Raw genomic sequence first — 27,576 nt, 5'->3', positions numbered from 1 at the left:
GAGTCACACAGGGTGATGGGGGAGGGTGGGGCTCTGTTCCGCCGGAAATCCACAACCATCTCCACTGTCTTTAGAGCGTTGAGCTCCAAGTTGTTCTGGCTGCACCACAACACCAGATGGTCAGACTCCCACCTGTAGGCGGACTCGTCCCCACCAGAGATTAGTCCAATGAGGGTGGTGTCATCCGCAAACTTCAGGAGCTTGACGGACTGGTGGCTGGAGGTGCAGCTGTTGGTGTACAGGGAGAAGAGCAGAGGAAAGAGAACGCAGCCTTGGGGGGGAACCGGTGCTGATGGTCCGAGAGGCTGAGACATGTTTCCCCAGCTTCACGTGCTGCTTCCTGTCAGACAGGAAGTCTGTGATCCACTTGCAGGTGGAGTCGGGCACGTGCAGCTGGGAGAGTTTGTCCTGCAGCAGAGACGGGATGATGGTGTTGAAAGCAGAGCTGAAGTCCACAAACAGGATCCTGGCGTAGGTTCCTGGGGAGTCCAGATGCTGGAGGATGTAGTGGAGGGCCATGTTGACAGCATCGTCCACAGACCTGTTGGCTCTGTAGGCCAACTGCAGGGGGTCCAGGAGGGGGTCGGTGAGGGACTTCAGGTGGGTCAGGACTAGCCGTTCAAAGGACTTCATGACTACAGAAGTCAGGGCGACGGGCCTGTAGTCATATATCAGAAACATCCGTTTCAACTCTAGAACGTTCATTGCATCTACATTTATATTTCATGAAACCAATATAACCAATAACAGTAATGTAATGTTTATGACGCCTACATATATTTCTGGGAGCTGATGTCCGAAAAAAACACACTCGTATACATTAACGTGATTTGTTTATTTGTACCCGAAGGGAAATATGTCTCTCTTATTTTGAAATGCATAACCGGATGTGGCAGTCCGGTCCCTCGCCAGCTTGACTGAACACTCAACAGCCCGGAGCTCCGCCGCACAACACAAACGGGCTCAAACAGAGAGAAAGAAATTAACATTTTGGGAACAAGTTCGTTTTGTCAAGGGTCACATTGGTAAAGTTACGAGTCTGTGGATAAGCGGGTTTATGAAAGGACGAAGAAGAAGACTGGTCGGGATTTCCTCATCGGGCTTTCGAGGACTGAACGGTACGTCACCGGGATTTCACTCATTTACTCCGCTGGTTTTTAAAATGCGTGAGTGTTGTGAGTTGAGGAACAAAGTCGTGGCTGCAGATTCACACCGACACCTGCCAGCTGTTTAGGAAATAATCTGTACGCGTAAATCTAGTCTTCTTGATCACCTGGATCGGTCTGCTGGAGGTCTCCGTGGCCCCCGTTGGCCCCCTTGTTATCAGCATGTGCATCAGACATGGCAGGTCGACCGGGTTTAGACACAACAAAGTACAGTATACACACACACACACACACACACACACACACACACACACACACACACACACACACATACACACACTTCCTGCTCAGACTTCAGCTCCTCTGCAGCTCATCAGGCAACAGCTTCCTCGGCCCTGAATGGGCTTTTTATCTTTTATCTTCTATTTACAAATTGACGCCCTTTGCTGCTCACGTTGTCTTTTAGTGGACATTATTATTATTATTATTAGTAGGGACTAAGACTTTTTTTAGTATATCAAAAGTATTTTGCTTGTTTTTAGCAGTTTGCGTTCACGCTCAAAGTCACCGTATTAGTTTGTTTGGAGATGAAAACCTTTTTAAACTTGCAGCATCCTCTGGGGATCCGTAATCTAGTTCAGTAGATGATAAACAACTGACTTTTGCATGTGCTGAGAAGCCTGAATACCAAAGCAGGTTTTGGTAGTAAGGAAGCAATCCGGGGTCCATTTCCTAATTCGTACATTGTGAGACGAGATGGTTTCTGCTGCCTCCATGACCAGAACGCCACAGTTTTTTTTTATTTTTTATTGTCTGTCCTCGTCTCATTTGGAGACAAAGGCCCGAACGCAGGGATGCAAACACGACCAAGACGAGCAGAAATACAGAAGAGCTTTTAAAACTTCACAGGACGTCACATTCAAATGCGTCCCTCAGCCTTTACACACACAGAGGTCAGGTGCTTACCTCAGCCTGGGGGGGGGGGCACTGTTGGAGGCCACTGGTTTTATTTGCATTGATAATGTCTCCAGTGATTTTATTATAACTTTTTCTATGAGAACATTGCAACCGTCCCTCAAGTGTCCTCGGAGGAAATGCTGCGTCAGCTTATCGGGTGTTGACAGGAATATTAAGACTCGTTTTAGCGTCGGGGAATCTTTATTTGATCTCATCTGAATCCAGTTTTCATTTATCAATGCAGCTGTTCTTCATCCCGTGTTGAGTCTGTTCACCTTGTTTACTTGTGGAGGAGACAAGTGCTTTGGTAAACATGCGTATATATATTCTTCTCCGGAGTTTATATTATTTGAGTAAAGTGTTCAAGCTTTTTTGGTACGAGATGCAAAACAATGTATCAGGCTGCTTAATGCATCAGTGGTAAATAAAAAGGGAAGAATTTCACACTGTCAACTTTAGATTATACTTTTCTTCTGATGATATTGTTTAAGGATGAAAATAATTGTAATGAGCATTGTATTTAAAGACACTTTAATTCGTATACGACTTAATGACACCGTGTAACTTTTAAGAGCTACAACTGACATCTAAAGAAAAGCAATTACAATTTACAGGAGATTTGTTGAACTGAGTCAAAACTAAAAGTATTTTAACAACTTGTAGCCGCGTTCTTTAAGTGTTTTGATCTGTTGATGGCAGCGAGGCTAAAGACGGAGTCAGAGAGGGCAGAAGCAAAAGCAGACCGACAAACAGGAAGTAAGTTCTATTAAATTGGAACTATATTTGAATTCATCTTGATTCAATCCTCCTCTGACCACCTGCTTCTGGCTCACTTCCTCTTATTTATATATATATATATATATATATATATAAATATATATAAATATTCCCCTTCTGTGTTCCTCCATCAGCAATATAATCGGCATTGTCTTCTTTTTGTCTGACATTAGAAGAAATGTGGCACAAATGTCTTGCGTCCAGTTCAAGGTGTCCAGAATGGACACTCTGAGGAACCATCTGAGCGCTTTCCGAGGTGGTTAACTGCTCCACCCGAGGGTGCCCCTGTGGGTGGGTGCTGGTTTCTAGTGTGGGACATCAGCGAGGCGGGGACCAGGTCTTCGTTCTTCTAGTGAGGAGAGTGTTTTTCCTCGAGGAGCAAACGGAGAGGAGGAGAAGCTTCAGAGGACGAGACGACGACGGGAACAAAGTGGGAGGAGCCTTTGCTGTCAGCCAACGGGAGGACGGCGTTGTGTTCTGGGGTTTTCCTTGCTTCACTATGTTCTGTGGCCTCCGTTGTTTAGACGGCGTCTCCATTGTGTTGACTTGTGCGTCCCGCACCAGTGTGTTCGCGCCTCGCTGTGGCTCCTCAAACAATGTGTCTACGCTCGTCCTTGTGTGTGTGTGTGTGTGTGTGTGTGTCTCTCTGAATGTCATTGCGCCACCCGTTTTCACGGCCATGTGCTGAGCGCACAACGTGTTGACCAAACAAGCAGAGTCACTCCTTCGACTTCTCTTCCTCATGACAGAAACACGGCCGCAGCGGGACGCCGGACCGGTTTTACTGCGACGGTGTGACTGACATCCGACCGCAGGAGGTTTTCAGACACAGAAATCAGTTTTGTAAACACTCTTTGACTCTGTGTGTGTGTGTGTGTGTGTGTGTGTGTATATAAAGCATGCAAGCAAGCAAACTTTTTCTCACCTTGTCAACACAAATGGTCCTTTTCTAAAGCTATTTTGGTTTACTGCTGATAACCCAGGGCGAGGGTTGAACCCACCCTCCAACCGTCCTTCTCAGGTGGAGGTTTCATTTCCCGTCTGGGTTCGGTGTTCTTAGCGTCGTGCACATCCGTCGGAGAGGCCCTCGATCCCCGTTGGAACACGCGCTTCAAGATCTACCGCTCCATTCTCTCCCGTCGGACCTCGCGGGAGTTTCGCTCGCGGCCCAATTTTCGGGTGCAGAGACCAGCAGCCGTTAATCTGTCCACATCTTTTACCCCCCAGATCGGCATATTTCGCCCCCTCCTCCGCTGGAGCTTTGACTAACGGCCCCATCGCATTGAGAAATGGGCCGCGGCGTCAAAACGACCGCCGTCTAGTGATTTAGAACGTCCCAGAAATCGGTGCACAGTCTTGGAATTCAAAGAGTTGCTCCTTCTGTGTTATTCACAAAGGTGCAACGGAAGCTTTAATGGTGCAATAATATTTGCACAGGAAGCCGGATCCTCCTGCAGCGCGTTCATGTTGGCGACGGGTCAAGTATCGCTGGTATGTCTGACTGGCACGCCTGAATAGAACAAGTGGCATTATGAGACGGTGTAAAAGTATCCTGTTAGCTCGACGAACTGTACAACAACTTAACTAGCTTGTTATTTTTTATTCAGCTGTGAAAAGTCCAAAACCGGAAGATAAACCTTCATATTTGAGTGCTTGGACTTGTGCTTTGCACAATATATTTTTTTCTCAGCACACTTTAATACAATCGCAGATGATTTCACATTTTTATATTTAACAAGTTCCTAACCTGTATTTATGCAGACTGAGGCCAACAACGACTACAATGTAACGCACGTCTTTTAAAGCTATAAAGTGAACTTTTTGGTGGGTTTGTTTACTTTCAGATTGATTATTTAATCTGCAAAAATTGTGCAGAGTAAGAGTCGGTTCCTCCTTATCTCGGCTGTTGAAGCCACAGGTTGTTCGCTGTGTCTTGAATATTCAAGGTCTACCTCAGCGCGACGCAAGGCGAACGTTATGCAACCGCCGCGGTTTTCTTCACTCCTTAATGGTACTTTGAATACTGATGACTGGGAGACAACCTTCCTCGCTGCTCCACCGCTGTGCCCACGTTCCCTTTCTATCTAAAATCTCCCCCAAACCTCCAGGATTGACCCCCCCTGCCCCTCCACCCCTCCCCTCCTTCCTGCAGCCACTTCGCCAACGAAACGCCGCAGTACTGATTAGATTTACAGTTTAGTAAACAGCCCAGATAAGATGTTCAGAGTTTGCTGCCCTCACTGCAAAGTCACTGGCATTGACGTCACTTACTGACTGGGAGGGAGGGAGGGAGGGAAGGGGGAGGAGGGGGGCGTTGTCCTTGGGTTGGAGAGGAGATCTTACTCAGAGTAACTGTTTTCCTTTCTGAATTTTTTCATACTTCGCCAGCTTCAGCGTCGCCATGGCTCCGGGGAAACGGCAGTTGTCTTTCAGTTGTCATGGCGACTGGCACCCTGAGCGTGGACTCGAGAGACACGGGTCACGGGCGACGTTGAGCGGATGCAGGCTTAACTCGCTGCCCGGATCAGAGGACGGAACCCGTCCCGAACCGGGTCGAGCCGCGACCTACAGCCGCCGGGAGGACGAAACGCCGCGACTTCCGTTTTCCCGACTCCCGTGAGTCAGGAGGAGCGGCCGTGATCCCATCGAGGCCTCTCTGGAACTGGCTGTCGCCACGGCGGCGTTTTCACACTCGCTCGCGCTCCTCAGCGGCGTCAACGCTGTGATCCATCCGACACCTTCTGCCCGGTTGAAGCACACAGTCATTCTCACACACTGCGAGCAGAGGGGGGGGATTTAATCCCTGACTGGGAAGAAAACTCCACAAACCTCCACACATCCGTTTGTATCATTTCTCTGTCACTAGAAACATGGTGACATCACTAAAAGTTGAGGTGAGAAGCACCAGCTGGCAGAACTAAAGGTGAAGAAACCCAAAAAAACAACCCGTATTTAAACATGGCTTTGACTGCCTTCATCACTTCTTGTTTATTTGTCTCGCCATTGGAGGCCGCGGTGTGTAAAGTGGGACGACCCCCCCCCCCCCCCCCCCCCTCCCCCGCCTATCATTGCTTCTAAGATCGAGGTCATGTGGTGAAATTAATTTCAATGTCCAACCCAATAAGCTCAAGCCAATATCGATTCTATCCAACAAGAGTTGCACCACAATGGAACCACATTTCCTGGTGCTCGTTCGATTCGACGTCTCTCGCCACAGCGGAGTTGTTGAATCCTGGAGTCTTCTCGCTGCAGGTTCCTACATTTGAGGGAGGATGTTTGAGGTTTGGCCTGAATATGCTGCTGGATGACGATTGTCTGGGAGAAGACTGAGGTCTGCTGGCGTTTTTTACCACGGAATGTGATGCTTCTCACGCAGCCGTCCAGTTCTCCCTCCGGCTTCGCCTCCCACCTTCCGCCCACGTAATTCTTTCAAAGTGAAGAGCCGATTGAACTTCACCGTCGCCTCCAATACGTTTGTCCCCCCCCCCCTCACGGTCGTGTGCTTTTGACGTTCTTGACCACAAGCGAGCGGCTGTAAAAGGAGGACGACGGGCTTTGTCTCCGACACGCAGAGGACAGAGCCGTCGACACACATCTGTTTGCTTGATTTCCCCTTCGCCTTACGCCACTTCCCTGTTTTCCCCAGCGGCCTTTTGTTCAGGGGTGTGTTGGTTCCTCCGTCTGTTGTGGGGGGGGTTGGTTAACTTGTCTGGAACCTTTTGGCACACGGCTGAACTTTTGGGATAATAAAGCTGAGTGCTGTGGGTGGCAGTGTTTGGATAGGGAAGAAGAAGTGGGCCGCCTCCCTGTTCTTTAATGCTCCAGCGGCCCCGAGCGAGAGCCTCAACCTCATTTGTTCTTATTTCTTCCTCTCCAGCACACCACTCCGCCTAATCTGCCGCTCGATTTAGTCCCTGCGCCTACGTCCCTTCCAATGCGACTCGGAATTGTCCAAAACTTCCAAATCAAAGCTGATGTTGTGCCACGTCCGCCGGGTTTGTTGTTTGTCACTGATTGTTGATTTGGTTTGTGGGTGCGTCTTCGGGCCGCTGCGAGCTTTGGTGGCGTTGAAGGTCGTCTTTGAAGGTGCCTGTCAGCAGATGGGTGATGTAATTACATGGTGGTCAACTCTCCCTCTCTCTCTCTCGCACAGATGGGACGGCTGTAGGTTTGTTTAGCATTTAATAAAGCCCGGGGCAGATGGTGATGGGAGAATCTTTAGCAAACAACTGGCGATCGCGCTGATAAAAACCGCACGGTGGGGAACCGATTGGCTGCAGCTCCTTATGAATCAAATGGGAAACTGTATCATAGTCTTCACCAAAAACGAAGAAGTTTTAGTTGTTTTTCAGTTAGTTTGTGCGCCCCGTGACCCTGTGTGCAGGATAAGCGGTTGGACAATGGATGGATGGATAGTTCGTGCGCCACAAAGACCGAAATAGAGATTCATCCCGTCTTCTGTTTTACTGCAGGATTATTTCTCTCTTTAAAACCTCTTAATTTGAAGTATCTCTTTTTTTTTTTTTTTACAGGCATTTAAAGTGCGTTTAGGAAACCGATTCGTTTTCTATGTTTATCACGCAGCTCCAGTTACAACATTGGGTTCATCTGTTAGTTGTGTAAATATTTCATGTGGGAAATATGATCTCTTCAGGCACAACTCGTAATTCGTCCAACACTTGCGACTGCACACATTTATGAGATTGGGTTATACGTTGGAGAGCCTTGAAATGGGGAACTTTTGGATGTTGAGCAAAGTGCTTTTAAATTAGTCGATTTCGTCCAAACTGCCGGCAAACGTTATTCCCGCGTGAGTCGCTGGTTGTACCTGAAACAATAGTCCGACCGGTCTGAGATCGGCTCTGTCTGGACTCTGGACTACTCACCTCTGGCACTTTTCTCAGGCTCCTCTGCGCCAAACGTAAACTGGCTTTGCCAATAATTCCCCGGTTTAATGAATTACAGATGCGCTGCACTTCTTCACAGTCTGCTACTCACCTCTTTTTGTCCTTTTGCGGAATTGAATCCACATTTTTTGTTAATGCTGCATATCCATTAACAGGTATTTCCCCAGTTGGAAACTTTTCACAGTGGTGATATTAAACCTCATGAAAACCAAGGACACAAGGCCTTTTTCTTGTTTGTGTTTTTACCTCACCCAGTGGGCGGGGATAGTTTTTGTTTTCTTTTCGCCGTTGACGCGGAAAATCCCTCCCGGCCTCGTTCTTCCCTTTCGCGAGGAGCCTTCTCGCCATCGTGACTCAGGTTTTCCCCTCTCCCGCCGGTTTCGGTAAACACGCCTGTCACAGCTCGGCTTCTCTGTGGCTCCACGGCGGCGGAGGTCTCACTGCGTCTTGTTTTGCTTTTTTGCTTTTCATGCCCTCAGTCAGGAGAGGGAGGGAGAGAGAGAGAGATCAAAGATGAGCTCACCGGCGTGAGCTCCAGGGATGCCCCGCCCACCTGTCCGCCATGTTTGCCTGAGGCCCCCGGAAGCCAGAGACAGGACGCCATTAACAGGTGAGAACATTTTTTTTTGGGGGGTTGACCCTCTGCGATCTTTCTGGGTGAGACTTTATTGGGGGGGGGTATGAAGAAAAAGCGCGCCAAGCGCATCCCGCCGTGCGTGTGTGCTTGTGTGTATGTGTGTGTTGGCGGACGTGCACGCACACGGTCCTAATCACGGCTGGGGTTTAGTTTGTAATTCCAGATTCGGAGGCGTAACCCTAATCTCTTTGGTACATTATACAGTAAATCACAGCGCGGCTAAACCGGGTCGCCGCCCGACTCTCATCTCTTTGGATTTATCACGAGTCTTACTCGTAGGGTAGATATTTCAAATCTGCAAAGCTCTCGCCCTCCCTCGTTCTTTCATTTGTGTCCGAAGCTGATGCTGGTCGGAGAGCTCGGCCTCCGTGCGGATACAGACGAGCTATAGAGCCACGGCCTCTGGTTCCGTCCGCTGCAATAAACTTCATTTCCCCTGGAACCGCAGACCTCGACGTTTCTGCACCGCCGCACTGGAATCCCGTGCCGTAACTTCAATCCCCTTCATGTTTGGCGTGTAAATCGCCTCCCTTGAAAAGGAGCCGAGTCATGTTAGAGTGCGTGTGCCTGCGCCTTCTAAACCCCCCCCCCCTTCCTCCATAGTCACAAGACGGCGCATGACCTTGAACTACCTCCCCTACGTCTCATTGCTTGAAGGACACACTTTGTGCCAACCAGTGTGACCCAGTTCGAGAAGCAGGGAGAGGGAGGCACAGATGTGTGTATGTGTGTGTGTGTGTGTGTGTGTGTGTGTGTGTGTGAGAGAGAGAGGCTGTTGCAGGACATAGCCTACTTCTCTTACCCTACTTTACCCCACTCGCCATCGCCGATCCGGGCTCCAACTGCAAACATCTCCCGCTGTTGCTTCTCTTGTTGGCCAGATGGCGGTTTGCAGGTCAGGGCGAAAAGGCCGCACGCTGCCGCTGTCACGGGAGGTGTTTTTGGAAGGCGATTTCCTGGTTTCACAGGATGCTGCAGACGGCGAATGTCCGAGAAAAAGATGTTTAGATTTAAGGTTAAACCAGGGTGCAAATGAACACATGGGTTTTATTGATCTTAAATGGATCCATTTAAAGTCAAAACTTTAGCTATAAAAATCTATATGTTCATCTAAACATGACATCAGATGACTGCGTGTGTTAAAGCAGGTTGCACGAGACTTTCCGGCACTTCTCATCGTGCTGTTTGGGTTTTCTGGTGCGCAACTAAACTACTTTGGCTCATTCTCACAGATCTCCACAGCAGCAGTTCTAACATTAACCTCCTTGGTCCAACCAGACCGAGTGTGTGTGTGTGTGTTTTCCCTCTAAAAACAATTACACCGGGGTCTTCGTCTGGACGCGGCGGCCCTCCTCGCCCACGTGGACGCGGACGGGAGGACTGACGCCTGATTCGATGACCTGCGACCCTTTTGTGTGCACGTGTCTGTGCACTCTGCTTTTGAGCTGAAAGATCTTTGACCGGTTTACACCCTCTTTAATTTTGGAGCGCCGGCTTCTTTAATTAGGACTTTGCTCGGTAATTAACTGAGCATCGGTTCTGCGGCTTTGCATCGGGTTGTCGGAAGGGAAGCGGTGTTTGGGGAGGATTTTGCGAACCTTTTATTCAGACGTTTGCGTCCACTTGAAGTCGTGATCCATTCGGTGCTCTTAAGCTGCACAAGCTTTCTAAATGTATTTTTTTGTATTCTTTCACACACTTTTGACGTATGAACAGGCGGACGCCTTCCTGAGGCCGAGATGACGACCGCCATGCCGCTGGGCCGTCTTTTGACTCTCCCTTCCTTTCTACTTGTTACAAGCCGGGGGAGTAGAAGGGTCTTTAACTGACAGCTCCCCGCTTCTTTCTCCCGTCTTTTCTTCTTTCCAGCTGACAAAGGCAGCAGAGGACTTTAGCACAGTGTAGTCTCCCCCCGGTCAGAGGAAATGGGAGAGAGGGAGAGGAGGTGTATCTGTCAGTAAGAGAGGAGGAGGAGGTGGTGGTGGGAGAAAGAAGGGGCATTAAGGGAGAGAGGACGGGGAGGGGACTGTGCTCCCGTTCACATTGGCGGCGTTCGGCTTAAGAATGAGCCGAGGAGGAGGAGGAGGAGGAGGAGGGGGAGGAGGGGGTGGGGGGGGGGGGGGCTGCTTGGAGAAGTTGTCCTCCGGTTTAGACAGAAACGAAGCCAAGCATCCAGGAGAGCCGGAGCGCAGCGGACGTCTCCAAAGGAGCCCGTCGGAGACACCGGAGACGGAATGCGGGGTGAGAATGTTTTGAGGGGAGGAACGGTGGAGAAAAGGGGAGGCGACTTCACGGCTGCGGCGATGATGGGGGGGGGGGGGGGGGGACGAGGTTGTTTGCGTCCGTCCGTTCTCCGGTTGATGAATATTTGCTTCATGGTGAATAAGTTAACTGGTGCAGGTTTGCTGCCTGGCTTCATTACAGCTGCACGCATGAGACAATATACTGATAATAATAATAGTATAATGCAGATAACTAATGGGCAATAATTATCGATACTCAATTAACCACTTCAGTTATTTCTTTATGTAAAACATCTATCAAATGTGAACTTTTAAAAGGTTTTTTTAGACAAAAATATGTTATGTTATCTTAATTAAAAAAATCAATAGATTTAAAATTCTGATTCTTGGATGGCTTCTTCATGGATTAAACAAAAACAGTGACAAGCTGAGGTTTGTTAATACATCACATATCTTTAAACCTTTAATTTTCCATGGCAGTCATTAGGAATATAAAACATGTGGGCAGGTGCAGCGAGTGAAAGAAAAACAAAATATTCCACAAAAAGTGTTATTCTTTGCACAAAGTTAATTATTCAGTTCATCCATCATTGCATTGTTTAAGTCATTTACAAAGCAAAAACACCTGAATATCCCCGTCGATAAAGATGCGCTCAGTGGAATGACATTAAAGAAGGAGCTGTAGTTCACATCTGGCACCGTGACCGTGGTGTCTGCCTGTGCAGAGGTAGGTTGTCTACAACACTAAAATAGCTTTGTCACACTTTTCCTCTTACGTTCCAGTTTCCAGGGAGAGGGAGAACAAGGGGGGAGGTGGGGAGGGAGATTCAGAAGTGAGAGAGAGAGAGTGGGAGGGATAGAGAGAGAGAGAGTGGAGGAGGGGATCTCCAGGCTCGTTTTTTTTGTGCCCTCCTGCAGACGGCGTCTCCTTCCCTTCGTCCGGTCGAAAGTGGCGATGACGAGAGTCGGCGTCACTCAACCCAACAGAGTCTCTCTCTTTCTTCCCCTGGCGTTGGGAGGACGATCTCAGCCTCTCTCCCCTCTGGGGCCGTGGATGTGTGTTCATGGCGTGGAACCAAACAAAGAGGGATTTAGTGGGGAGCTTTTTCGGTTTGTGTCAAAGCCGGTTTGTGTGACGTTGCGGTCTAGCAGGTTCGGGCCAGTAAACCCTGTTCATACTGTATCTTTAAATAAAAAAGCTAAGAGTCTTTCATCCCCAACTTTGTTATTATCAGCATCTGTTTCACAGTGTAAGGTGCCTATTCCTAAATACTATTCATGTCGTGTCAAACCACATGATCACTAACCAAATTGAAACCAAGGCCTGTGGCGCGCTCCTCACAATGTGCGTTGATTAGGGATAAAGCTCCGCTGAAATGTGACTTTGAATCTCCTCCACGTTTCGATGGGAATGATGAGACATTAAAAAAAGAACCTGCCGTGTAGTCTCGTTAGCCGGCACGTTCCTGCTGCTGGAGGAGTGACCGAGTCCGTCTGCCTGCAGCCCGACCAAGTGGTGTTAAAACCTTCAACCCCCACCCCCCCCTCCCCCTCACGAAGAAAAGGGTCTGCTCGCAGTCAGCTGACTCTGCAGGCGTCAGGGGGGATTCAAATATAATTTACCTGCAGTGTGTGAATATGAGATTAACAGCATTGAGGCATCGACAAAACAATGACTTTGATCATCCGTTCTTTTCGATGTGATTCTCCACATAACTTGATGGAGGAAATGGATAATGAATAAAAGACGGTAATTTATTAATGGGAAAATGAAAAACATGAAATGCTACTTCCAACCACTCAAACGTGAGGATTTGCTGCTTTTCTTCATCATTTATGACTGTACATTTTAAGTAATCTGATAACATCCCTTTGCTAAATCAAACGTCGGAAGGTTGTGAAAAAAAGGCACAATTAATTAAGCAAATAATCCAATAAATCCTCCATATTCATTAATGGTTCCTCCTCCGGTCATTAGTTAGCTAATGTGGATTTTCCTCCCATCAGAGCCGAGTGGAAGAATGGTCCAAGCTGTAGGACGTCTGAAGGCTTTAAGATGCTAAGGAGGTGCTCCTGGCCCCCGTGTCAGCCCTCTGACCCCTCTCCCCCTCGTGAGGTCTGAGGGCCCTGGTCGCCATGGCGACAAAAGAGCGACTAGGGCCGCATGATGGTGGGGTGGGGGCCCCAGTCTCTCCGGCCCTCTTTTTTCTTAGTAGAGTCCAACGCGTTGATCCAGTCATCCGGAGTCCAGAGGGATTAGAGCTTGTTCAGTTTGAGGGCAACGGACCTTCTGTTGAAAACGAGTATCGTGTATTTTTTCTGTTTTGTTTGCAACATAAACCCTTTGCAGCGCAGTGCTGTCATCAGAAAGGATTATTGGTAATAAATATTGTCATGGACTAAGTAGCTTTCCTAAGTGAAATCACATAAGATTAATCCTAGAGGCTCATTAGGGCCGTCCTGTCCCCCCCCAAACGCCAAGACTCTCCTGCTGCCGCACAGTAACGGTTTCCCTCACACCCGCTGTGGTAGAAGTACACTCATACATATTAAACTCAAACTGTATTCTTCTTTTAAAATCTAATAAAAGAATGCCTTAAAACTACCACCGTCAAAGTAAAATGACACAGTAGACACATTTTAACATATTTCAGTAACCGATGTGTCCCGGGCCAATTATTCCGGGTACAAGTTGGGCCGACAATGAGTGAGCGATAATCACAGTTAAATCCCACTTGGCTTTCTGTAATCTCGGCAGGTTGGAAAATGACTTGGCGAGGCCTCGTCCTGCCCTCGACCACCAGGTTAAGAGGGTTAGAGACAAAGTCCCGCACTTTGACTGCTGCTCAGCGGCGTCCCGTGTGACTCGCTGGACGGGACTCGAGGACATCCTGGTACTCTTGTTTCCTCCACAGCTGGCTCCGCCGTCTGCTGGGTCGCTCACGCGCGCCGTGACCTTCGGCGCCACTGTTCTCCACACAACGCTCAATTGTTCGACAATGTGGACGTGGCCGGTATGCGCCTGTTAAACAGTGTCAATATTTACCTGCAGGCCATGCGGGAGTCGGGGGGGAGGCAGGAGCTGCTTTTTTTTCCTCCTACGCCGTTGGCTTCATTTACTCAGTTCAACCGGTCTCCTCTTCTCTGCTCGCCGCAGCTCTGAACTTCTAGTTTTCCACCTCGCTGATAAGATGTGTGGAGACACTGGCCTTTGTTGCTGTCCCGGGGGGGGGTTGACATCGCCCTCATGATGGGAGGCATTTTACATCTGGAATGAAAGCAGAGCCTTTTCCTCCGCTTTGCCCCGTGCCTCACAAGCCTCATGCCTCAAGCCCTCTTAGTGCTGCTTGAGTGGGCTCCATGAATGGGCCGTCCGGGTTCTCCCTGTGTGGGCCGCCGCGGGCTGGCGGGACATTTGTACGCCTCAGTCTACTGTATGTCATCTCTGTTTTGCCTCTGTCGTTAGTCGAGACGTTCCTTGAATGCACCCCTGTTGAGGCGATTGAACCGCTTGGATTTGACCTAATTTAAAGTCCGGGGAGGAAAAACAGTTTTCTAGATGAGCCAATTTAAATGTCATCGGTGACTAATTGGGTTAAAACTAAAAAGTTTAGTAGAGAAGTCCTGTTTGAGCATGTATTAAATACATAATATTTGTGAATCTGCTGTTCTTCTTTCTCAGAGCGCGTGACCCCTCCGAGCAGCCACCATGGCCCTGGTTCAGGCTCCGCCCCTTTCTGCTGAGCCACACAACCCAGGCCACATTGGGGGATCCCGCAGGCGACACCCCTCCAGCTCCTCCCCCTCCACCAACGCAGCGCCCCCCGCCCTTGATCCGATGGGTTCTGTCAGCAGCCTGGTCGCCGCGCGCGCCGCCCCCTACCAGGACTACCGACCCATCGGCGAGCTGGGGGCGAGGGTCCGTCGGCCCACGCCAGGCGCCCCGTGCCTGGGTTCGGAGTCGCCCCTGGACCCTCTATTCCTTCAGAGCATCCCACCGCTTGTGAAGCAGAGCTCCACGGCGTCCGGCAAGGGGCCGGAGAGGGAGAGCGGGAATGGGAGCTACACCTATCTGAACGAGGACTACATGGGCGACTGGAACGACGACCGCTTAGCGCGCGCCAGCCCAGGAAGTGACGCAGACGAGACCAAAGGGTCCGGGTTTATTGGGACCATGGGAGGACCTCCTCCAAAACTGATCCCCGTGTCTGGAAAACTTGAGAAGGTACGTCTGTGAATGAGGTAACAGCTCGGTGGTTGTACATAGAGATGTTTCTGTTATTGAGCCGTGTTTAATTCGAGTTCACTCCTCCAGAACATGGAGAAAACAGTGCTGCGGCCGACGGCCTTCAAAGCCGTCATCCCAAAGAGCCGCACCTCCATGCAGTACCTCTCCCCTCGCCACTGTGCCAACGCACCGGAGAGCCAAAACCACCTGAACCTGCTGAGCCCCGCCCACACAGACGCGTCCGAGAAAAGCGCCGCGTACGGCCGGGCCCGCGTCAGCTCCCAACTGACCGACTCGGGACGCAACTCCCTCTCCAGCCTCCCACCTTACGGCGGCGGATGCGGTCTGGCGTCGGGGGAGGCCCCCGCCGGCCACCCGGAGCCCACGAAAGCCGCCGCCCCGCCGCCGCCGGTCGGCGGTCACGGACACTCCAACTCAGACAGCGGGCGCTCGTCCTCCAGCAAGAGTACGGGCTCGATGAGCGGCCGAGGCCAACCTCCGTCCGACAGCGGGTCCAGCGGGCGCTCCCCCGGCCCGGCGGAGGGATACGAGGGGCTGGTGAGGGACCTGGAGGACAAGCTGAGGGAGAGGGAGCTGGAGCGGCTGCAGCTCAGGGACAACCTGGACGAGAACGAGGCCGCCATTTGTCAGGTCGGCAGACGGGACACCGATATTTATATCCTCATATTCAAATAGAGAGCTTCAGCTGCCCGCTGCCTAATGCTTGGAAACACAAACTGGATTTGTTGCTCCCGTCTTTTGCCGCAGGTTTACGAGGAGAAGCAGAAGCGCTTCGAGCTGGAGCTGGAGGAGCTGAGGCAGGGCTGCGCAACCAGGATGCAGGGGGCCTCGCAGAAGGCCCAGCGTGCTCAGCAGGTGGTCCAGTTGCAGGTCAGAGCCTCTGACAAAAAACACACCGGTCGTGCTGCCAATTCACTAGAATGACAGACTGAAAAGCCGTTTTTTGAAAAAGCCCCGTAGTCTTTTTTTATTTGAGGAAGTATCTTGGACAAAGTCGGTATTTGTAGTAATGTTTCAAAATTCGGTTAAACCAGCTGTTACTAGTACGAGTTAACAGCAACCTGCTTGTGTTCGTGGCTGCAGGTTTTTCAGCTGCAGCAGGAGAAGAAGAAGCTGCAGGAGGACTTTTCTCAGCTTCTGAAGGAGAGGGAGCAGCTGGAGGAGCGCTGCACCTCCTTTGAGCGCGAGAAGATCCAGATGGGGCCTCGGCTGGAGGAGAGCAAGTGGGAGGTAAGCGGCTCAGCAGGGGAGGCCCCAACAGATGGTTTAATTCAGTGTATTAATGGCCACAATAAAAAAGGTTTAGGCTGTAAAGTTTATCACAGAGGCAGCTTTTATTGATTTATTTCCCCCCACCCTGCTAAAACTCAGCACCCAGTATATTGCTTTAAACACTGCACATATTGGACTTTTTACTTTAAATCATCAATCTGACCATGACCACTTCCCCCATTATCCATATAACATGATTATTTGATTAACATGAAAAGAACTGAGCGCGGCCTTCTCATCCAATCACGTGTTACTCAGGTTTGTCAGAAGTCGGGGGAGATCTCGCTGCTCAAGCAGCAGCTCAAGGAGGTGCAGGGGGAGCTTGCCCAGCGCGTGGGCGAGATCGTCTTGCTGCGGGGTCAACTTAGGGAGACCCGCGGCGAGCTGACCAACACCCAGGTCCTGCTCCAGGAGGCCACCGGCGCCGCCCGCACGCGGTCCCTGGAGCTGGAGGTGTGCGAGAACGAGCTTCAGCGGCGCAAGAGCGAGGCGGAGCTGCTCAGGGAGAAGGTGGGACGCCTGGAGGGAGAGCTGTTTCGCCTCCGGGACGCCTTGGCCAACCAGGGCCCGGGGAACCGGCAGTGCCAGGTGTTCCAGGAGGCGGAGGAGCACCTGCTGGCCTACGAGAGCGACGGGGCGAAGGCCCAGCGGCAGGGCGGCGCCGAGGCGCTGCAGAGCGCCAAGGCGCAGGCGGACAGGATGAGGGCCGAGCTGGACTACGAGCGCCAGCGGGCCGAGCAGCAGGCCGGCGGCTTCGAGGAGGAGCGCAGGATATGGCAGGAGGAGAAGGACAAGGTCATCCGCTACCAGCAGCAGCTGCAGCAGAACTACGTGCAGATGTACGGCAGGAACCGGGAGCTGGAGCAGCTCCTGCGGGAGCTCAGCCAGGAGCTGGAGAGCAGGGAGGAGGACGAGGGCAGCGGCAACGAGATCATCTTTGACGAGATCGCCGCCACGGAAATTTGACCACAGGACCCCCCCCCTCCCCCGCATCTCTCTTATCTTTTTGATTTGCACTACTGTCAGCTAGACGTAGCTCTTGACAGCCGCTGACGTTCGTAGTTGTTCGTTGGCCGCCTTCGGTGTTCTCTCGCCGTTGATGTCCGTGGTCGACCGGGCATCTCTCACGTTTTTGTTTTTTTTACGCGCGGGAGGATTCGTCATCCGTGAGTAACTTCGCTCAACCTTTCGCTCCCGGACTCGCTCATGAGTCCGCACTCTCCCTGCTGGCTTTAACGCCACACTCCCACTCCGTGTGAGCGGTCCTTCGTCAGTGCCTGCTCCGGTGAAACGTGGGACGCCACACATTCAGCGCGTCGTGAGCGAGCGAGTGAGTCAGAGGCGGCGGATTATCTCGCTGGATGCTCTCCCCATGTGACCAACGAGTAAACAGCAGGTGTTTCCGGAATATGTCTACTTCCGAAGTTTTTAGGGCCAAAAACACTCCAATTCTCCCGTCGTATATTGTCGCTCTATTTTTAGAGCTTAACCCTCCTCCACACATCCTGACCCTAAATGCTGGAAATACAATCATGAACATCTGTAGTAATGTAACTAAATGACATTTGGGTTGAATACAGCCTGAATGGGATAGTATGGATTTTTTCATGTGGGGTTTTAAAAATGTCTTTAACTCATAAACAGCTTTTCTGAATATACATCTATTTTCCTGTAGTCCAGAAGTACCACAGTATATGTACTGTAATTCTATATTGCAATATCAATATACTATATAACATGATGTATATATTCAAACAAATTGATTTTCCCTGCAGACACTTTGGCGATTAAACGAATAGTATTTGTAAAGACTGCATTCCCATCACTGGGAACACAAAGTGACCAATTTCCCATGACCCCACTGGCTTACTGGGACACTTACTGGTACCGAGCTGTCATTAACCTGCACCTGTTTCCACCATGACTGTGTGTGCATGATTTAGCCAACTGAACACGTCCTGCTAAGACACATCAAACAATCACAGTAACGCCGTATCGTCTCATGTTGATATGTAAATATCTGAACTCTCAGTTTCCTGCTGCTCATCATGGAGCAAACTAGTGGCTTGGAATGTATTCATCATGTCATCAAACATCGTGTGCGTTTCCTTCAGTGACGTGATGAAATCTTTCTTTTTTTGTTTCTTTTCAATCATCAAAACCACTGCTGACGGTTCTTAAGTCCCATTGATGCTAAATGTTCTGTGATTTCTGCCTCCCAAAGAACTCGCAACACCAAACTGCTGCCTTAAGTTCGCCTGCTCCTCGGAGGCTCCCGGTTTGGGATTTGCTCTTTGTTATCTTTTATGTTTTAATGTGGAAAACAAGGTGTCCATTCCCTAAAAGCAATCAAATATCGGCTGACCTGGATTTCTGCTATTAATTAACGTATTACATGGGAGCGAAATGTATATATGTAATATGTGAATTTATAGTTCACGTAAACTTAACCAGCCAGGAAGTTATATTTCTAATAATTATAGACAAAACCGTTTTGTTTTTTTCATTTTCGGACATCAAACCGTGTCATTTTTTCATTTGTATTCCTCAAGCGCTGAGAATCAGTTATATTAAAATATATAAGGTGTAAAGCCATAACTGGTCATTTAGACTCATGGTACAGAGTTATTTTGCCCTCCTACTGTTATAAATTAGTAGTTGTAATGTTTCTTTCCAGTAAAACAGATGTTTTACACCTAAAACCGTCTATAAAAGGTTGCTTACTGTGTGTATTCTTTACAGCGCTGACAGGAAACCTCGCCTTGGTGTTTCGGTGTGAAGTGTAATGTGAACATTTACAGCATTACATCCGTCTTGTGTTTATTTACTTTCCTGTACGGCGGAACCAAAAGCACAGCGAGCTCTCAGTCTTCTGCTGATCGAGCCGTTGCCCTCTGTAAATAACTCCGACCAACCATAAAGTTACATTCCACCCCGAAACAAATACAATAGCCACTGTGAATAGACCAAAGCAATGTCGCACATTATATTTTGCTTCTACAGATACGACGCCCCGTCTTAATGTATGAGTGGATGTTTGCTCTGGTTCCTCTGTATAATTTTATAATCCACAATATTTGTATGAAGACATTAGATGTATATTTTCATGCTGTACAAACCTACAATGTTTTTATTAAAAAAAAAGACATTTAAAAGCTGTGTGGTACATTCAGATTTGTTCACTTCACTTTATTCGGGTCGCAATTCTCTCCAGTGACGTTGTGGATGAATAGTTGTCGTCTCATTAACATTTGGTTGCTGTTTTAACGGTTTGTGGTTCGGGGAAGCTTCAGACTTGCCCGAATTCAGAGAGCAGAAATGTTTCTGTTTCATGTCTCCCTCTGCAGGTCAGAAGGTAGACTATGATTCTACATCTCGGCGCTTTAAAGGCAATCCGGTTACAGTTTGTTTCTGAATTCTTAAATATGCAGGATGACAAACACGGCTGCAATACTTTTATGAGGATTGAATGTTAATGCATTACATGCTTTTTTTACAGGTTCCTGGGTTGGGATGAAGGGACATTTTTAAGGCGTCAAGAGCACCATTTTCCATCCTTTCTGTCCTGTTGCTTGTGCATAATCCTCAAGTCCTGTGATCAGCTTCCTCAACGCTCTGTGTGATTATTTCCAACTTCACCATGAATGGCAACAGAGGAACAGACCTGCCCTCAGATCAGTGTGTTTAGTCCCAGAAGCTGGGAAGCACACAGAGCGCTCCTCTGACGTCACGGCGGGAGGCTCAGTCTCCCTTCAAGATGTTTTTGGGGACTTTGACCACAAACACCATGGGGTCTTTGGCCTTGTGGCTGAAGGCTTTTCGGATGATGTCGACGGCGTGCTGATGGGTCACGCCTTGAAGCGAAACTGCGTCCACGGACACCAACTCGAATCCAGCCTGAGGACGCGAGGAGGAAGGTCGGAAAACAAATATTTAGGGTATATATTTCAATCTGCAAGTTTTATAAAGCATGCAAATGTAGATTTGCTCAAACTTAAAAGGAACTGGATTTAAATGATCTTTTTATTGGTTAATCCATTTTCTGTGGCCTCAGTCTTCGCACGCACGCAGCGTTCTAGATGAAACACTTTAAAATTTGTATTCTTTCGTGTCAGCATTGCGTCACCTTGAGCACTTCACAGGTGGAGGCAGCTCCTCCAGGAAAGATCTTCTCGATCTTCACCACCGGCTGGACCTTGGACTCCATGCCGCCGGATATACTGATGCCTGAAACACCAAAACGCAGAGGAGAGGGTGTGAGTCAGGGACGCCTTTTTAACTATACATATAAAACTAGATAAAATTTGGGTGAATTCACCGTTTTTTATGATGACAAACCGTCCATATTTGTAACACAATGATGACCTTGAATCAGACGTATACACTCACCCAGGGACTGTTTGGTCTTGGAGATGATGACGCTTTTGAGCTCGTACTCCTGTTGAGGCTCGGAGCCGTTGAGTCCGTTTCCGGGCGACGCCTGATGCCCGTTGGTCTGCTCTCCGCCGACCCTCGGACCCGGACTCGACTTGAACACCTGCGACAGCGGGGGGCGAGCCCGGCGAGCGGCGCTCTGCAGCGTGAACACGGTGTCTTTGCTTTTACCCTCCTCGCCTCGGGCGCGGCCGTTCCTGAAGGGCGACCTCCCCCTCTCCGAGGCCGTGTCCGACGCCGAGTGCAGCGAGACCTCGTCGAAGTGGACGGAGCGGATGGTGCCGATGTCTTTCCGGAGAGGAGGGCGGGAGTCCCGTCCTTGGGCCAGCAGCCAGTTGGGGAGCATGGCGCAGGCGGGAGGCGGTCGCAGGTCTCCGGGCTCTGCGTCGTATCCGTCCACCGGCACGTCCAGCAGCGGGGTGAAGAACCTGGAGGGACGGGGCCTCTCCCTGGACCCCCGGGGCCCGGACACACTGAGCTTCTCCAGCTCGTCCAGTAGGTTGCTCTCCTTCTCCACCTCCTCAGCATTGTGCAGCTCGAAGCCTCCCCTGAAGTCTGGAGGGGGAACATGGGTTCTATTAACGTCTTTTTGTTAATCAACATCGTGTCAAGTGATGTGTGTACTGTGTGCGTTTGTTGTGTAGCACATCTATTAATTAAGACATGCTTTTAGAGAATATGAAAACACAAAATGAAGCACTGACCCGGGATCGGGGTGATGAGGCGCCGTTTTGGTGCTCGACCGGATATGGGGGAGCGCAGGGGCGGAGTTTGGACTACGACACAGAGAAGAAGAAGAAGCGTAACTTGAACTGTTCGGAGTCCACGGGATCAGACAAATTCGGATTCACGCACTTGAACGATACTTGAGGATATCGTAGGCCTCGACTTCCACGGGCGTCACCATGTTGTTGAATGCATTGAGATCAGGAGGTGGAAGCAGCATCCTGGATAAAAAAAAACACACCCGGTCGTTTTCATTGATGTGTTTCATTACTGAACATTGTTAATTAATTCAGTGTGGAACGTTTGGATTTGTGGAGATTATCCTGATGTTTACTTCTGAATGTCATATTCGAATGGAATCAGTGATAAATTGAGACTCGTGTATTGGGAGGAATGTTTTTTTTTTCCATTTTTAATCGCAATATCAGGTTGATGAAAAGATATGAAGGAATGTTTTTTCTGCAAAGATCCATTTGTAGTTGTCCTTCGGTTATCAGCAGTTGAAAGCCGTGTTTTACCTCAATGTCAATCTCTGGATCAGTGGCTGCATCGAAGAAGGCATTGCTGTAAACTGATTATTCCTCTTTTCCTCACTGTGCTTACCGGACTTCCCTCAGCAGCAGCAGCTTCTCGGGTCTGTCCAGCACAGCCAGCAGGTGGCGTATCAAGTTCTCCACCGACTGCTCTGCCACATACTGCAGAAGAGCAATGAAATATGTTGCATGATAAGAACTGTCGACACACACTTAATCTAAGAGCAGAACATCAAAGAGCTTCTCACCCTTCGGCACGTCTTCATCACAGCAGCGACCTCCTCCTCAGCCAGCAGCCGGCGGGCCATGTCCTCCACCACTCCGAGCATCTCCGTATTTGGCATCGCACCGGCCTGTTGTCCCCCTGAAAACCGAACCAAATTACCTAGTTTATAGCATGTACTGTGTACGACGCTGTTGAGCAAAAAGATTTACCGAGCAAAAGTGAATTTCATGTTTTTTTGATTTTTAAATCGGACAAAAGAAGAGAAGATCATGCCTGATCAAGGTAAAAGTTGGAGGTTCTCAAACATTTTTATATGTATGACTTGATGCTGTTCCATTAGAGAAAATAACAGCAACCTTGTGCCAATGCTGCACTTCTTTAGTCTCGATTTTGTCAAAGAAAAACACATTAGAAGAGTATTAGAAAAAATATATCTGCAGATTTAAAAAGTTTTAACATAGAGATTAATCTACAAACAATTATATATTTTAAAATTTGAATAATATTGGAATTTGTAAAAAATATATTGTCATAAACCAAATCAAGGAATCAAGGAATCAGTTAAGCTCAAAATGTGTATTAGGTGAGCCTATGTTTGTGAGCCGTCCTTTAAGGCAAACGTCCACAGTACAGTTTGCTTTCGCTCCTTTCATGGGATCTGTTATAAATATAGAATAATGTTTGACGCTGTAACCTTTCGTAGTCTTATGTGTTTTCTTCACAACAAAACAAGTGGCAGCTACTTCCAGGGCAAATAATTACCGTTCAAACTAGTTTGAGGGAGGTGGGGGCCTGAGCTCAAAACATCATATCACAGATGGATAAACGCCGCTACCTTTGCCGGCCTTGCGCGTGGACGGGGACTTGGAGCGCCCCCTGGACGTCTCCCTCCTGCGAACGCCCTTGAACAGCGAGTTGACGAAGGTCTTCGAGCGCTGCAGGGTGCTCTTCTCCTCCGGTCGCTTCTCTTTCTGCTTCTTCTCCTTCTTCTGCTTGATCTCTATGGTGATTGAAGAGCAACAGTCGGCCATTTTCGACCCCTATTCAACCACGTCACGCTCCGGACGTTCGTTCGTTCGACTCGACGGCCACGCGGGCCTCACCTGCCACGGTGACCTGGCTCTGGGACCTGCTGATCGGCCGGCTCGGCCGGCTGAGAGCCAGCAGCACGGCCGTCTTGGTGGACTCCTGCCTCCTGTTGGCCTCCCCCTCGTCCCCGCGGATCACCGTGTCCCGGAGCAGAGTGGTTCGGCCCAGGCTGCGAGTGGTTTCTGCGGCAGTCCTCAGGGAGGGAAGGTCCGTCTGCATGGCGGTCTCGGTTCTCGCCGACTCCAACCTGGACAAACGAATGACTAGACGTTCAGCTCTTTCGAGGCCTGTTGCCGGTAGAAAGGTTCCATAAAGAAAAGTACTTTGCTTTGGTGTTTCTTAGGGGTATAAAGAAGCAGACCCTGACCTCTGGTCCTCTGTAGAGATGCAGACATCCACCATGTCTGACCCGAACGGCATGCTGGGAGGGAACATGACCTGCGACAGGCCGCTCAGAGAGCTGACCGGAGTACCGGACGACAAAGAGGAGGCGGAGGAGGTGGACTCTGACCCCTGGGAGGAAGACTTCTGAGTACCGTTGGCGACTGAGGAGAAGAAAACAAAAAGGCCTAACGCAAACGTTTCCACGCGTATCAGGGATCTCCATAGAACCAGATAGCTTTCAGAGTAATGTAAACAGATACATACGCTTATTGAGCCACCGGTATTCCGCCACCATCTCTTTGTAAGCAGGGTATCGTCCCGCTTCCTGTGAAGATATGGCCACAGATTTGCAAATGAGATACAGTAGAGACCTTGAAACTTTTATAGGATGGCTGTAATTGATAAAACGTAACCTCAGAAACAAACCTCCCCTCAGAGGGAAGACACATTTCTCTCCTTGACTTCCTAGTAACCCCTTCGATTGTCGGGGTGCTTTCTAAATCGTCAGTGTCCTCGGGGGTCAAAGCGAGGCATCCCGCAACAAAAAAAACTTCACTCGGCTTCCAAGGTTTTTGATCGGCACCTGATCCCCGCTGCCTGGTGAATAATGCACACGGCCCGGCTATTTCTCACAGCGAGAAACCCAACCTCCAAGCGAGGAAAAGCGAGCGAGGGAATATTGCAGCTGCACGCCGGCTGTCGGGCCATGCTACACCAACCGTGTGTGTGTGTGTGTGTGTGTGTGTGTGAATGAATGAATGATGAAAAGGTTAGAAAGTCAAAAGCGTCGTCAGCGCGTCCAAACCCGAGGCGGTAATCAAAGAACCGATGTGCTTTCTGATAACAAAGGATCCTTATGAAATATAATCCTTCAGCTTGAGGTTAGCACTGAATTCAACACCAAACATTCAGCTGAGACGTCTTCATTTCCACGATGCTCCACCTTTACCCAAACGTATTAGAGACATTAGAAAATGTAACATGCAACAGTTCTCAGAGGATCGCCGCTCTCACCTTGATGGTCAGCATGACGTGTGTGTGGCTCTTCAGCACCTCCACGGCACTACTGTGACTGATGTCCTCGAAGCTCACGCCGTTGGCCGCCAGGATCTGGTCCCCCATCTTTATACCGTTATGCTCAGCCAGACCGCCGGGATCCAGTCTGAAAGCAGCAGGCGGAGGAGAGTGAAAACACTGCTTTCACACCTGGAGTTCAGTTCACTGCTCAGAACCAAGGCTGAAGGAACATCAAACATATATATTATTGCATCTTAGGTTCGATTACAGATTATCTCAAGCCTCTTTTCTTTGATAGAGGCTGCTGTGTGTTGAGCTGGTAGGATACTTTTCTGTTGAATAATGCATCAAATATGTTTGAATCAATCCTTTGGTCTATCATTTTTGACCTATTAATCATCTAACAATCACATATCTGCTATCATCAAATCCTGCGGTTGGTTCGTTTGCTTTTCACCCCACAAACCCAGCACACCAGAGTCCACTTGGATGCAGACCGGACCTTTTCAAGCGGTCTAGGTTTGAATGTTGGTCCATTTCAGGGTTTGATTGACAGCTCTCAACACCGTCCCAAAAAAAACGGACTCCAAACTCTCCCGGGAGACTAAATGTTCTTAGATAGAGAAAATGAACCTGGCCGGGGTACTTACTTGGAGACATAGATACCCAGACCAAACTCCTTCCCCCCCCGGATGTTGAAGCCCAAGCAGTAGTCGTCGGAGGTGGTCGAAAGGTGGACGATCCTCTGGAGCGCGCTTCCCGAGCTGGCGTCCGAAGGCGTCTGTCCGCTCTCCTCTACCACCATACGCCTGTGTATCAAATCCACCCTGCAAGATTTCCCCACAGTCGGTCACCACCTCTTTTTTTTCCTTTTCTCGGTAAACAGCACTAAAAATTATTATTGGTAATCGCTCCTTGGTCACCAGGTAGTCTTCTCCTTGGAGTAGCGGATGCCGGGGACTTTGCCGACTCGCCTCACCACCATCCTCAGCCTGTTGTTGCCCGTCAGGACCTTCACGGCGCTGCTCATGGTGATGTTCTCCAGGCTGACGCCATTCACCTCCACCAGTTTATCACCTACGAGCAGGCCGGCCTCCTCTGACACACACACACACACACACACACACACACAAAGGAGTGTGAGATCACACACACACACACACAGTCACAGTGTCAGTTTGGAGTCAATACTACCTGCTGTGCTGTTGTCCTCCACCTTGCTGACGAAGATGCTGAGGCCGTGCTCGGAGCCACCGCGCACGCTGAAGCCCAGCTTACCGTCCGCGCTCTTATCCACCGTGATCGTGTGAAGGTCCTCGCAGTCGTCACCACCTAAACGGCGAGAGCAGGGGGGACGCTGCGTCAATACGCCGACGATGGTCGCAAATACACCCGACAGTCAGCTGTGTTCAAATCAGACATTTCATAACCTGACTGGCGGTTGTCTTTGTTCTTTCCAACATTAATATTCCTTAATTTCTGTTTTCATGTGACACTTTTGCGCACTTCAACATTTGTGTTATTGTCCCAGGTTTTTGATTTTGTTACCGTTTCAGCTTTAGAGACGTTTCTTTTTTTGTGGTTTGTAATCATAATGTTGCTTTTTCAGGAGTTTAACGATAAGCCTGATTTTTTTTTTTTCTGAAAGCAATACCCACATTTCTTTGTCATTCACTCATGAACCAGTACAAACCAGTACATTGTCTCCGGTAGGTTGTAATGTGCACTACACACCCAGCACAACTCCTCCTTACCATCCACGGGCGAGTTGATGAGGATGACCCGGCCCATGGGCGAGCAGGATCGAATTCCACGCCGCCGCTGCTCCTTCTTTCGTAGGAGGTTGCGTGTAGCCGTGTGTGACCCTTTGGTCCCGGGGGTCTTCTCCCTGCGGGACGGGTCCGACGAGTGAGCCATGGAGGCTGGCGGGGTCCCGTTTCACACGCGCTCCTCCAACAGCGGGGTCTCAGCTCCGGGCCGAGGAGCCTACAGCAACACGCAGGAGAGGAAGAGGGGATCCCGGCACACTCACGCTAGAAGCCACGGTCTCATACTTTTCTGGCTCATCCAACTTACCGAGGCAGGCGGCTTTGTGACATGACAGCCGACTCGTTGGCTTTCTGCGGTCACATTTTGCTCGATTCCCGCCATGTTGCATCGCACTCACCTATCTGAGTGTCACAGACACGGTTAAACACACATTGAATAGCTAACTCACATTAGGTCTATTCGTCTAAACCTAAATCAGGTTAGAAATAGGACTAATAGGTTTATTTAGCTCAGACCTGACCCACTTAAGAGTCGGGATGTCACATGGTGCCGCTGCCATGGTTACCAGTCACTAAACTTAAACCCTGATGAGTGTCTCGTCACATCGGGGTTTCCCATAGGAGGCTCAATGTGTTTCAGCACCCCGGACAGCGACGGAAAAATACCCCCAAAAATATGTGAAGCTGCGTCACAATCAAAGACCACTTTTTGAGGTAGGGTTACTAAACCGGAAAGGATTTGATCTTCGCAGCTTCATGCTATTCCACCGCGCTATCTTACTCACGGTGGAATACATGTAAATGTAGAGTGATATCGACCAGGAGACACAACCAAACTAAATACTTACCGAACATTTTACGTTTCGTGTTGAGGTCACAATGAAGGCAGCTCTTCTGTATGCTGCTTAAAAACTACCGGACACAGAAAACCAACAGGAACAGATATAAAAATGAACTTAATCTTAATCTATCCCATATTCCGTTGACGAACTAAACTCTGCGAGTTGGCCTACCCGAGTCAATGTTGTGCAAAATGATCCGTCGCACCTGGCCAAGATATTTCTGTAACCGGTAACAAATGACCCGCCCCCCGACCACGTTGATTGGCTGCATAGAGGGTATTTGATTGGACGACTGACAAACCGGTAAATTGGCTCAGAATACTTCTCCAAACTGCCACCAGGGATTGTAATCCAATAAAGTACAACATCTGAATAAGTTTTCCCAAAGTGTGTAATAGAAACAAACGG

The 27,576-nt window shown here is 49.4% G+C and overlaps 2 protein-coding genes and 1 long non-coding RNA gene across 10 annotated transcripts; 1 reads left to right on the top strand and 2 right to left on the bottom strand.

Moving 5' to 3' along the window:
- The first annotated feature begins 889 nt into the window (after nucleotides 1-889).
- LOC120819273 (leucine zipper putative tumor suppressor 2 homolog) lies at nucleotides 890-19,303 on the top strand. 5 transcript variants are annotated; one of them, XM_040176532.2, is made up of 7 exons: nucleotides 890-1,118; nucleotides 8,227-8,357; nucleotides 14,310-14,852; nucleotides 14,943-15,506; nucleotides 15,624-15,746; nucleotides 15,960-16,106; nucleotides 16,407-19,303. In XM_040176532.2, the coding sequence occupies exons 3-7, from the start codon at nucleotides 14,337-14,339 to the stop codon at nucleotides 17,112-17,114; spliced, it is 2,058 nt and encodes a 685-aa protein (XP_040032466.2). In that variant the 5' UTR covers nucleotides 890-1,118; nucleotides 8,227-8,357; nucleotides 14,310-14,336; the 3' UTR covers nucleotides 17,115-19,303. The 5 variants fall into 5 exon arrangements, with proteins under 5 accessions (XP_040032466.2, XP_077959290.1, XP_077959289.1 ...); XM_078103163.1 differs by lacking the exon at nucleotides 890-1,118 and adding an exon at nucleotides 8,008-8,105; XM_078103162.1 differs by lacking the exon at nucleotides 890-1,118 and adding an exon at nucleotides 8,008-8,130.
- On the bottom strand, nucleotides 11,061-13,815 carry LOC144407989 (uncharacterized). The gene is made up of 2 exons (XR_013467726.1): nucleotides 13,674-13,815; nucleotides 11,061-11,669 (listed from the first exon to the last, which is right to left on the bottom strand). It is a non-coding gene; the product is annotated as an uncharacterized LOC144407989 (long non-coding RNA).
- Nucleotides 19,304-19,316: 13 nt separating the features above from the next.
- LOC120819270 (PDZ domain-containing protein 7) lies at nucleotides 19,317-27,424 on the bottom strand. 4 transcript variants are annotated; one of them, XM_078103159.1, is made up of 19 exons: nucleotides 27,340-27,413; nucleotides 27,175-27,238; nucleotides 26,634-26,728; nucleotides 26,312-26,543; nucleotides 25,752-25,889; nucleotides 25,481-25,655; nucleotides 25,208-25,384; nucleotides 24,555-24,702; nucleotides 23,805-23,865; nucleotides 23,524-23,701; nucleotides 23,171-23,403; nucleotides 22,903-23,067; nucleotides 22,090-22,205; nucleotides 21,912-22,003; nucleotides 21,438-21,529; nucleotides 21,287-21,358; nucleotides 20,538-21,137; nucleotides 20,275-20,375; nucleotides 19,317-20,045 (listed from the first exon to the last, which is right to left on the bottom strand). In XM_078103159.1, exons 4-19 carry the CDS (start codon nucleotides 26,472-26,474, stop codon nucleotides 19,890-19,892), a joined length of 2,667 nt encoding a protein of 888 aa, XP_077959285.1. In that variant the 5' UTR covers nucleotides 26,475-26,543; nucleotides 26,634-26,728; nucleotides 27,175-27,238; nucleotides 27,340-27,413; the 3' UTR covers nucleotides 19,317-19,889. The 4 variants fall into 4 exon arrangements, with proteins under 4 accessions (XP_077959285.1, XP_040032461.2, XP_077959286.1 ...); XM_040176527.2 differs by having other exon boundaries at nucleotides 27,175-27,424; XM_078103160.1 differs by having other exon boundaries at nucleotides 26,312-26,728; nucleotides 27,175-27,366.
- Nucleotides 27,425-27,576: the final 152 nt, after the last annotated feature.

This window comes from Gasterosteus aculeatus, chromosome 5 (genome assembly GCF_964276395.1).
Source record: "Gasterosteus aculeatus chromosome 5, fGasAcu3.hap1.1, whole genome shotgun sequence".
NCBI classification, from domain to species: Eukaryota; Metazoa; Chordata; class Actinopteri; order Perciformes; family Gasterosteidae; genus Gasterosteus; species Gasterosteus aculeatus.
The sequence above is the reverse complement of the archived record's forward strand: the minus strand, read 5'-3'. Positions and strand labels throughout refer to the sequence as shown.